This window comes from Apaloderma vittatum, unplaced genomic scaffold, assembly GCF_000703405.1.
Source record: "Apaloderma vittatum isolate BGI_N311 unplaced genomic scaffold, ASM70340v1 scaffold16928, whole genome shotgun sequence".
Taxonomy (NCBI): Eukaryota; Metazoa; Chordata; class Aves; order Trogoniformes; family Trogonidae; genus Apaloderma; species Apaloderma vittatum.
In genome coordinates this window covers 13,530-24,784 of record NW_009731375.1, presented here as the reverse complement: position 1 = coordinate 24,784, position 11,255 = coordinate 13,530, and the positions used below count along the sequence as shown (strand labels likewise).

Below are 11,255 nucleotides of genomic sequence, written 5' to 3'. Positions count from 1 at the left end.
GTGGGGCTGGAGGGGGTGCGGAATAAGTCGGGGGGATGCACTGGTGCTGCTCCAGGCGGCTTCCCAGCCTCGGGCTGTGGAAACAGGAGAATTGTAGAATAGTTTGAGTAGGAAGGGATCCTAAAGACGATCAGTTCCAGCCCCCCACCATGAGCAGGGACACCTCCCACCAGCCCAGGTTGCTGCAAGCCCCGTCCAACCTGGCCTTGAACACTTCCAGGGATGAGGCATCCACAGCTTCTCTGGGAAACCTGTGCCAGCATCTCACCACCCTCATGGAGAAGAACTTCTTCCTGATGCCTGATCTACCCTGCTCTAGTTTAAAACCATTGCTCCCTGTCCACATGCCCTTATAAAAAGTCCCTCCCCAGCTTTCCTGTAGCCCCTTCAAGGTACTGGAAAGCTCCTATAAGGTCTCCCCAGAACCTTCTCTTCTCCAGGCTGAACAGCCCCAACTCTCTCACCTGTCCTTGTAGGAGAGGTGCTCCAGCTCTCTGATCATCTTCATGGCCTCCTCTGGACCTGCTCCAACAGGTCCATGTACTTCTTGTGTTGAGGGCTCCACAGCGGGACAAAGCACTGCAGGTGGGGTCTCAGAAGAGCAGAGCAGAAGGGCAGAATCACCTCCCTTGACCTGGCCACAGCTGCTTCACATGCCAGCCAGGATACCTGATCTGGCAGGGGGATTGGACTAGATGATCTTTTGAGGTCCCTTCCAATCCCTAGCATACTGTGATACTGCTATATCGTTGGCTTTTTGGGCTGCCCACATACGGAGGAGGCAATGTGTGCTGTCCACACAGTAAGGAGGTTTAGCCTGCGGGGCAACCAGCCTGTAGTTGTTTATCCAGCTGAAGTATTTAGGATTATTTTTATCTCCTGATCTTGCTTTTGCAGCTACTGTGAAGTGCAGGGATTGCTCAGAGCCTGGGGAAGGTGGAGAAGCTGCTACCAGCCCTGTGGCAATGGTTGGAGCCGCTTCCAGAAACCTTTAGGAAAGTTGTCCCTCTGGAATGTCACCCAGCATACCTTGGAGGGAAAGCAAAGAGAGCATGCTTTCCCAAGCAGTCTTCCAGGAAAGTTTCTGGAGTTCTGGTCCTTCTGACCCTTGAGATAGACAAAATTGAAAGGATCAGACAGTTAACGAGTGGTGTGTGGGCAAATAAGAATTCTGCTTGTCACATTTTCCTGTCTGGCTGTTACTTTGATGCCATGGAAACTTGTGGTAAACACATACCAAAGGGGTGTGCAGGTTCCGTGGAGTCCTTACCTTGGGCTATATGCAGGAAGGGTCGAAGACTGTGGTACTATAATGACTATACAAAGATATGATAAATGTGATAGCCTCCTCGCTGTGTGTTTTGAAAGAAAAAAAACCTCAGGGCAAAGAGTTTCGCTGTTCTTCCATATATAAGGCAGGTTTGAGGCTCATGGAAGAAAAAAAACTCCACGAAGTAATTCACAGCCCACTAAGTTTAGCTCAAGAGAGATTAATAGAAAGGGGTTTTATTTTGCTCCAGAGTTGCTGAAGAACACACAAATCTTTATCCACTCATCACTTTGGGATGACAACAGCACCATCGCTCCTGACAAGGCAGAGTATTCAGAATCTGCATTTATTCCAAGGCAGATGAATACACGTGGTACTGGAGTATCTTGCCCTGCTGGAGCTCTGCACGTTTGCGAGCTGTGCACCTTGGCCTCAGCAAAAACTGTGGAAGAGAGTAAGAGGTGGAATATTTGCTGTGGGTGTGTGGACAGTGCAAGTTTGTGCAATCCAGCACAGGGAAAACCACAGTGGCACTTGTCAGCCTCTGACAGAAGCAGGGTAAATTAGTGTACGTGGACTCCTGCGCTCTCCTGCATAGCCTGATTATGTGTGAAGTATCTATTTGAGAGAAAATTTGGTTGTATCCACACTGAGCTGCAATGGGACTATATCCCAGATGTTGTGGGTGAGGTAGGAAACTCTGTTAGTAACAGCGGTTTCATGAGACAGTGTGAATTCAAGCTCTTTAGCTTGGGAGGCAGAGACAAAAAGAAATTAAATATGCCTTCACTAAGCAAATCTATCCAGTTCCAGGCCCTTCAGTTCCAGAAGGACAGGGAACTGCTGGAGAGAGTCCAGCACAGCCACAGGGATGATGGAGTGGGACATCTCCCTGAGGAGGAGAGACTGAGGGAGCTGGGGCTCTGCAGCTGGGAGGTAGAGGGGTGACCTCATTCGTGTTTGTGAAGGTGTGAAGGGGGAGTGTGAGGAGGATGGAGCCAGGCTCTGCTCAGGGATGGCCAGTGACAGGACAAGGGGCAGTGGGTGCAAGCTGCAGCACAGGAGGTTCCACAAAAACATCAGAAAAAACTGTTTCCCTGTGTGGGTGCCGGAGCCCTGGCCCAGGCTGCCCAGAGAGGGTGCGGAGTCTCCTGTTCTGGAGACTTTCAACCCCACCTGGACGTGTTCCCGTGGGGCTGCCCTGGGTGACCCTGCCCTGGCAGGGGGTGGCACTGGGTGATCTTTCAAGGTCCTTCCAACCCCCTACATTCTGTGATTCTGTGATGTACAAAAGCAATTTCCCATGGCTGGCCAGTCCTCAGGGGATGTTCCTTTCCTACAAGCTGAGTTCACAGCTCAGCTCAGTCTCAGCTGGGCTCTGTCCATGCAGTTGTCTTCTCCTCTGCTGTTCTGCACCCTGCCCTTTCTGTGCCCAGCCCTGCCCGGAGGCTCTCACACCATTGCTTTTCCATGCTCGTGTCTTCAAGAGGGATCGATGAGAGGAGGCCTGTGCTTATGAATTGTGTCCTTGTGTTCATTTCCTTCTGGGTACTTCCAAGTGTTAGAGAAAAATAGAAGGTTCTTCAGTATCACTTGGTCCTTGATGAAGCGCTTCGTGTCATTTGGGAGTGCAGTTCTCTACTCAGTGGAGAGGAGAGGAACCACATTTTTCTTTTAAGCAGTGCGATTTAAAGGGAAATTTTCTCTTTTGACAAATAGCACAACAAAGACTTTGATCTGCTGCTAAGAAAGGTCTTTGGGGCCCTTGAATGTCTAGGAAGATGGAAAATCTGCTAATACTGGAGTTGAGAAGAGCGAGAAAAAGAAAAGCAAAGGAACTAGACTCTGCTTTAGGCATGTGATGGATGTTCGTTCAATTTTGTATTATGGAGGTTGCATGCTTGTAGTAATTGCAGTAGCGGAAGTCAGACCCCTTCCATTTGCCAGCCAAAATAAGATCTCGGTTAAGAGCATAGGACAAATATGAGAAGAAAAGGGTCAACAAACCCTAGAAGCGTGTCAAGAGTTAGGGCTCAAACCAGGACAAAAGGTAAACCAGCCATCTTTGCTATTGAGGTTCCTCCACTGTGAAGGTCTTGTGCACAGCAGACTGAGATTAGTAACCTAGAATTTGTTTTCCTTACTCTCACACATTTGCAGGATGCCTTTGTAGCATTCCACGTTGACAAAGTGCTGGTGAACAAGTACTTGAAGCCACTGCAGATTGGGGAGTTGGCACCAGATCAACCCAGTATTGAGCCCACTAAAAATGTAAGTCTATCCCTGGAAATCAGATCAAAAGGTAGATTAAAGGGAAATATTTTGAGATTAGACCTTGTTCTTCTGCATCAGTGGAGCTCCTGGAACAACAGGGTCCAGGTTCTCCACCTTTCTAATACTTAGAAGCAATACCCGAATATTAGTCTAATTCCACACTATGTGGTTGAGAATGAGATTCCTGAAGATGATTTTTTTCTTATCACAGCAACTCTACATTAATAGCAGAGCTTTGTTTTGCTTTCACAAGTATCACACCTATCGCCTTTTCTTCCTTCCCTTGCTTTGACCCTGTAGATGACTTGCACCAGAGCCTGCATGTGCCTGGCTCCATGCAAACTCAGTATCCCCAGAATGATTGGGAAAGTAGGTTGGAAACCCCCTTTGTGGCTTGGGTTGCAGAGAGGCAGGAATCAGGCTTGGGAAGCACCTGCAGAACTGGCAAAGCCAAGGGTGGGTTGGTCTAGCACCTGTACTGTGCTCATTTCTTCTTCCATCCTCCTTCCTCAGTGCTCACCAGCCTGAGGCCGGATGGTCTGTAGGTGCCATTTCCACAGAGGCATTGAATCCTCCCCTGTTAATTTTGGAAAGTGTAAAGTGGAGGTGGTATCGATCTGGTGGAAATGGTGATGGAAGAGGAATAATTTCATCTCAAAGACCTACCACAAGGTGGCGAGCTATGTTCAAGCACCTAGACCTTCCACTAGACACAACTTCCACCCGAGCCCTCTGCCAAGAGGATGATGGAAGAACCACCAGGGATGTAATCACAGAATTATTGAGGCTGGAAAAGACATCTGAGATCATCAAGTCCAGCCTAATCTTAGGGGCTGGGGGTACAGACCCTGTGCTCTGTGATGGGTGCTGCTGGTCCTCTGCTCTGTGCACCTCCTCAGGCAAAGTCACGGAGAAGCTGTAGGAGAGCAAGGATGAAGTTAACTGGTGTGTAAGCCCAGCTCTTGCCTGTTTGGTCAAATACTTTGCTCTCTCTTTCCTTCACTGAAGTGGTCCTTGGCTCTTGAGGCTGCAGTGCTACCCTCTAGAGACAGGGAACGTGTGACCTGGTGCTTCCCACAGAAAATGCTGGTGAAAGACTTCCGTGAGTTGCGCGCTACTGTGGAGAAAATGGGACTTCTGAAGCCAAATCAGCTCTTCTTCTTCCTGCACCTCGCTCACATCCTCCTGTTGGATACTGTTGCCTGGCTCATTCTCTTCTACTTTGGGACATCCTTAATGCCCTTTGTTGCCTCTCTGGTGGTGCTGACCATTTCCCAGGTAAGCCACTAAGTCCACAGCACATGCATATGGACTTGCATCAAGTCCCACTCAAATAATACTATTGCAATTTTGTAGTCCACCATTTCCTTACTTGGCATAGTTCCCCTTTGTCATGAGAAGGCAGTGTTATATGGTTATATGCATTTACAGAAGATGTAAAGAAGAAATTCTGCTTTGTGGGGAGCTCCCACTAAGCCTAGTTGAGCATTCTTTCAGCAAGATGTATTTTAGAGGAAGCCTCAAGACTAGCACGATTTCATAATCCCTTTCTGATTGTAGCTTTGGAGTGGTGTCCAAGAAATAAAGCTTGATCTTTCAAAACAAAGGATGAATGTGGCACAGTCCTGGACTCGATTCCTCTTTTTTGTCCCCCCCCTCCCCTTCTTTTTCCTCTTGCAGGTCCAAGCTTCGTGGTTACAACATGATTTAGGACATCTTTCTGTATTCAGGAAGAGCAAGTGGAACCACTTGCTGCACAAGTTTGTGATGTGCCATTTGATTGTAAGTACCAAACTTTGGAAAAACTTCTTGTATTTGATGTCTTTCCTGTAAAAGTCTGTGTTCTGAAGACTCTGTGGAGGATACTGTGTTCAGAATTGAGCGAATTGGAGAGAATTCGGCTCTGAAAGCACTTCTCATACTTTGTTCTTCACTGAAACAGGGGGCATCGGCCAGATGGTGGACTCTTCTGCACTCCCAGCACCATGCCAAACCCAACTGCTTCCAGAAAGATCCCGACATCGATATGCACCCTTTCTTGTTTACTTTGGGGAAGAAATTATCTGTAGAGGTCAGTCTGTGTGTGCTCCTCATGTACCAGGGACTGGGAAGAACATCCTGGGCAACAAAAAGCATGCCATAAAGTACCATAAAGATCTAAAACTAAGATGTGCTGACAGTTTCTGAAAAGAGATTTCTTTCATCTGTGTCTACTTTCTTCAGCCTTTGCAAGCAGGTCACAGTTCACATTAAATTCCTTAAAAAAAAATTGTATAACAGCTGAAAAGTAAATGAGTTCAACATGATCTACGTGCATCACATAAAGGGTGGAAAGTGAAAAGGCTTTATTAAGGGTTATAGCAACTTAATGACCTAGAAGAACAACTGAGTAATTATTGATTATTAGGTAACATGTAAACATGAATATAAAGCATGTCTGCAGTTGCCTTGGGCTTATGACTTTAAAATTCATGTCTTAGGCTCTGAAATATGGGTGGCTTTGGCATGTCTCTGCCTTTTAGGAGAAGGCAGAAGCCTTGTTGTGCTTTGGCATGTCACAAGTATATCTAGAACCACTTCTCAGCAACCGTTTGCTTAATTTATATTCCCCTATCAGAGGAAAATCTGATGCTTGCTTAACAGTTTATCTCTGAAGGGCTTCACAGAGCTGCAAGGCATTAAAGCCTTACATTAATGGAACGTGGGGGTGTAGAAAAGGCGTACTGAGTAAACTAAGGGGATGTGTACACAAGAGGGCGACAGTGGGGATGAGGGCTGTGGGAAGTGTGCCAGAAGAGTGTCTCTGGGGAAGGAAGAGTGGAAAACAGCGAGTTACTCGTGCAGATTGCTAAGTGTTCACACAGTATTTTCTTGCTGCTTCTTTTCACAGCTTGGGATCAAAAAGACGAAATACATGCCATACAATCACCAGCATAAATACTTCTTCATCAGTGAGTGTCTCCATTCTCCTGCAATACTATGAGGGGTACTAATGGGCTTGTGGATCTTATTTTTGACCTGTAGGACTTGAGCAGAAATAAGGTGCCTGCATCAAAGAACATAGCAGTTTAGTTTGAATCTAATTTTTGGAGAAGCGGGAACTGTCCTCAGTCAAGCTTCGGAGAGCTTCTTGTCTTACCTTTGTTTCACCTCTTGAGGTCAGCAGACTCCCAGATTGCTCACTATTGATACCTACTGATGGCATCCAGAAAGTTCTGCACCCTAAAACTCCTCAGAATGTTCAGGGGTGTTCCTTTGCTTCCAGTGTGATTATCTGTCGCTCGGTCCATGACGCTCCCAGTGACAGAGAATTCTCCTTCACAGCTCTTCCTCCGCTCCTGTTTCCCACCTACTTCCACTACCACACCTTTTATATCGCGTACACCAAAAGATATTGGGCGGTAAGTCTTGCTGCTGGTGCAGCCACGAAGGGGTCAGCTGTGGGTCTTCAACCCTTCTTCTGAACGTGCACCCAGCTCTGCGATGCCGTGTGCTGTTCAGTCGAAAATAACACAACGGGCAGTTTGACGCAGTGTTTTTCGGTGGCTCTGTGTATTTTCTGCTAAAGCCATTGTGTCCTCAACTCGATGACAACAGGCTGTTTGGCTTCTACTGCTTTGCCTCATTTGCAGAACCACAAAGTGCCCTGTCTCGTTTGGTTTGGGATGCAAATCGGAAGGTCCGTAGTAGTCGAGAATGGGAGGGTGGGGATCTACAGGAGCTGGTTTGGGTTGGTTAGCACGATAGGAGGACGTTGGTTAGCCCTACAGGAGGACATTGGTTAGCACTATAGGAGGACGGAGCAACTCTTGGCCAAAATGAGGTCGTTAGTCCAGCGCACAGTTGGCTGTGGTGGCCTGGGCGATGATTTGATACAAGTCTTCGAATCGTGTTTTTGAACGCATAATCATTTGCTAATATATTAATCTGCTTTCTGGGTGTGAATGCTCAGATTCATCTCTATTACAGCAGGCTGTGGGAAAAAATTGTTATTTAACTTATGTTGGATTGCTCCAGATTATTCAATCTCGCAAAAAGCTATAGAAGCTGAATGTAGATTGTTTTCTTGTAAATGTGATGTGAAGCTTAGAAGAATATTTCAACAAATGCAATTTATAATTTTATCTTTTCTTGTTGTCTCTGATTTTGGTAGGACTTGGCCTGGATGCTGACCTTCTATATCAGATTCTTTTTTACTTATGGATTGTTATTAGAAATAAAGAGTCTTCTGGCATATTATTTTCTATTCAGGTGATAATCTCTCTAGAAGGTTCTTCAGCCTTCCTCTGCTTATTCTTCCCATCTGTGCAAGCCTGCCTTTCTCTGCTTTTGCTTATCTTTCCATGTCTTCTGTTGCCATCTCATTTTTTGCTTAGTTTTCTAATTCTGTAAAGTTACTAAGGCTTTTCTGCTCAATTGCCAGTTTGAGTTTTATGTCACCTCATTGGCTCTGGCAGCAACGAGACTTCACTAAGTGCTGATCAAATTGAGAAGAACTTACCTTAGATGACATTCAGCGCTTTGGGTGTTGGGTCTGATACTGATTAGAAAAAATGAACATTTAACAGAAACAGCTTAGCCTGAGCTTGCAAATCACAGAATGAGCAAACAATACGTTCTCCACTTGGATCATTCTACTGATTCTAATCGCTTCTGGTCCTTGGCTACAAATAAACCAAGGTGAACATCAAGCTGTGTCAGTTTTATAACAAAACATATTAAATAATCATGAGTTTCATAAGGAAGTAAGAAACTTCCAGGTTTGGGAAGTTCTTCCAGGTGCTGGATTAGCGAGGCTGGTGTTCAGGCATGTGTTTGGAAGTCTGGCTATGCTGTTATTTCAGTGGCTCTTCATTGAATTGCTTGCCTGTTACTGAATTTTGGCCTCTTCTCTGATTACACAGGATGCTGGAGAGCAGCTGGTTTGTCTGGGTTTCACAGATGAACCATATCCCTATGCACATTTACTATGACAACAATTTGGACTGGGTGTCTACTCAGGTAAAATATTTTCCGTTCTTAAGAACTGTGGCCATACAGGTACAAATTCCAACCGTATGACAAGCAAGTTCTCTATTGCACAAAGGGTGAAAATGCATTTGTGACTGGGAAGTGAAGTTTAATAGGATAAAGGGATGCAGCAGGACAGCAACAAGTTCCTGGGCAATCTAAAATCAAAGCTAGGTCCCAGCACTATTTCCTAAACATACCCAAGCTCCCCACTTACTTGCATCATTCTGTCTTGGACCTTTCCCACTTATGCAGAGATGGAAATTTGTGTGGTACTCTTGCTGAGCCATTTGGCATGGGTAGAATGCCGGCGTGGGGTCCCCTCTTTGCAGAGAGACTTGCTGGAGTCCAGCAGTAAAGCCTGACCACCGCAGAAGCACCGTGCCATCTCCGCTTTTTCTGCAGACGTAGGTTTGAGAAGACCCAGGAGGAACTTTTGACTGTTCACGTGCATTCACAGGAGCACAGAGCCAACTCCTGGTGTTACTGTGGTCCGTGTTAGCCAGTCTACATACATCTGATGGTCCACAAAACTGAAGGAGGATTATGATCCCTGGTTTGAGGTAGCTCAGCTTAGGCTAAAAGAAAACAACAGACCAGAGCAGCACGGCACACTGTGCTCTTCAGGTGGATGAGAAAGGCTGCAGTCACCAAGCTGTACTGACTTTTGCTTTCCTTTCCCCCCTACTCTAGCTCCAGGCAACTTGCAATGTTGAGCAGTCTCTGTTCAACGACTGGTTTACTGGGCATCTGAACTTCCAGATTGAACATCAGTAAGTACTTGAATTTTCTTCCCTCTCTTTTTTTTCTTAAATGTTTTTTTTTCTTTTACTCTTTTCCCTATTCTTTGCTCTGAATTCTATGAATAGTTGTGGGGCACCAATGACTTTGTCTTTAAAAAGAGCCAAAAACCCTAAAAAGAGCCATCACGTAATTCACTGGACCCAGAGAAAGGTGAGAATGACTGGGAAGAATTGAACATGGGCAGAGTCTATGAAACCAGACAGACAGCAACAGGGTCTATGCAAAGCAATAGCTTGTAAGCACTAGGGAAAATGTGCACGCCAAGGCACCCTGCTCATAGTCTGACGCAGGAGTTTAAGTATAGTGACTACTTATGCTGTTACTCTAGAGACTGAGATACGCAACTGAAGGATGGGCTCATCTTCTCTGTGCTATGGAGATGGTTACCTTTGGAGAAAGGGGATGGGAGTAGTTTCTTCCAGTTTGTGATGTTGCTTAATTGGAGAAATGTGGCTTCAGAGATGCTAGAGAAAACTGCGGAAAATAACAGACGAGGAAGGCAGGAAATTCCTAAGTTACTTGTGCAAAAAGCACACCAAGGGGAAAGAAGAGCCAGGAGAGGCTAAAGAACCTGCTCACCGGTGGTTCGTGGGAAGTAATAATGAATGAGTGAACATGTGAAGAGTAATATTGCTTTGGGTGCACTGGGAGAGAATTTTTCTGTCTCCTGTTTGCAGCCTATTCCCCACAATGCCAAGACACAACTACTGGAAGGTGGCTCCCCTGGTGAAGTCCTTGTGTGCCAAACACGGCATTGAGTACCAGTGCAAGCCGCTGCTCACGGCTTTTGCAGACATTGTGCAGTAAGTAACAACACCCTGAGGGAACATTGCAGAAGGGTGTAGAGAGATGGGAATGCTAAGAGCAAGAGTTGGTTTGCTGGTCTCTTACAAATGAACCCACAGAAACTGTTGTTCCCCTTGTCCCCACCCACATTCCCCTAAGCAGCCCTGCGTAACGTGGCCTCTTGCGCTCTCTCTTTCTCAGCTCTCTGAAGAATTCAGGAGAGCTCTGGCTTGATGCCTACCTACACAAATAAGAAGACAAGGCTTGATGGTACCATTCACAGCCTGCCACGTCTTTGCCTTCCCAGCAAGCTGAGGAGCAGGGACCACAAAGGGACTCCATGGCAGAATTAAATGGCTAAGAACTGAAGGGTATGGCTCCAATAGCTATGAAGCTATCTGAATTTCACTTCTGTTTTTTTTCTGGTATTTTGGTTCAGATATGTTAAGAGCAGAGAGGATAAGCAGGAGATGCGTGGTTAGAACAGGACAAAACTCTTTGTTGTGTCTGAGTAAATATGGCCAAGAGAACTTTTGAGCCTGAGTATGTGTTCGGGTCAGGTTATGGACTGTTTCAGCTGCACACACTTCACAGCAGAGCCCTCTGACTTATTTATTTATTTATTAGGTACCCTTCATGTGGAGGGTTTAATGCTTAATACAGCATTTGCTTATTTGATGTCATTTGAAATAACAGTGCAGGACTTTGAATTAACATGGTGTTTCCAGCAATACACTTCAACTGTAATAACTCATCATAAACTACATATCCCACTTAAAGTATAGCGATGGCAGTGTGCCATTGAACAACAACATAAACGTGTCTCTCATGACTGTAGAACCCCCTCACTGTCACAATGCCAAGCATCCTCCAGTGTCAGGAAGAAATACCTGGGTTTAAAACCAGCTCAGGCCCACTTCTCTCTCCAAAGTTGCTTGATTCATTCTTTGATTGGAGCTTTTATTTTGTCTCCACTGTCAAGTCTGTGCCCCAAAATGCTCTTAAGTACTTCATGCCTGTACCCCTTCATGCCACACGCTTTTTCTTTGCTTCTCAAAGCTGCTACTATTATACCAGCTTTGTATTTCATTATGTTAACAGACAGCTGTAC

The 11,255-nt window shown here is 45.8% G+C and overlaps 1 protein-coding gene across 1 annotated transcript; it reads left to right on the top strand.

The window, feature by feature from the left end:
• Positions 1–3,430: 3,430 nt before the first annotated feature.
• On the top strand, positions 3,431–10,397 carry LOC104267243 (fatty acid desaturase 1-like; the record flags this gene model as incomplete). The annotated part of the gene is made up of 11 exons (XM_009875162.1): positions 3,431–3,541; positions 4,625–4,822; positions 5,225–5,326; positions 5,487–5,615; positions 6,435–6,495; positions 6,869–6,945; positions 7,698–7,795; positions 8,449–8,545; positions 9,248–9,327; positions 10,036–10,161; positions 10,346–10,397. Coding segments are annotated over 11 exons (1,131 nt in total), but the record flags the coding sequence as incomplete, so codon positions are not given.
• Positions 10,398–11,255: the final 858 nt, after the last annotated feature.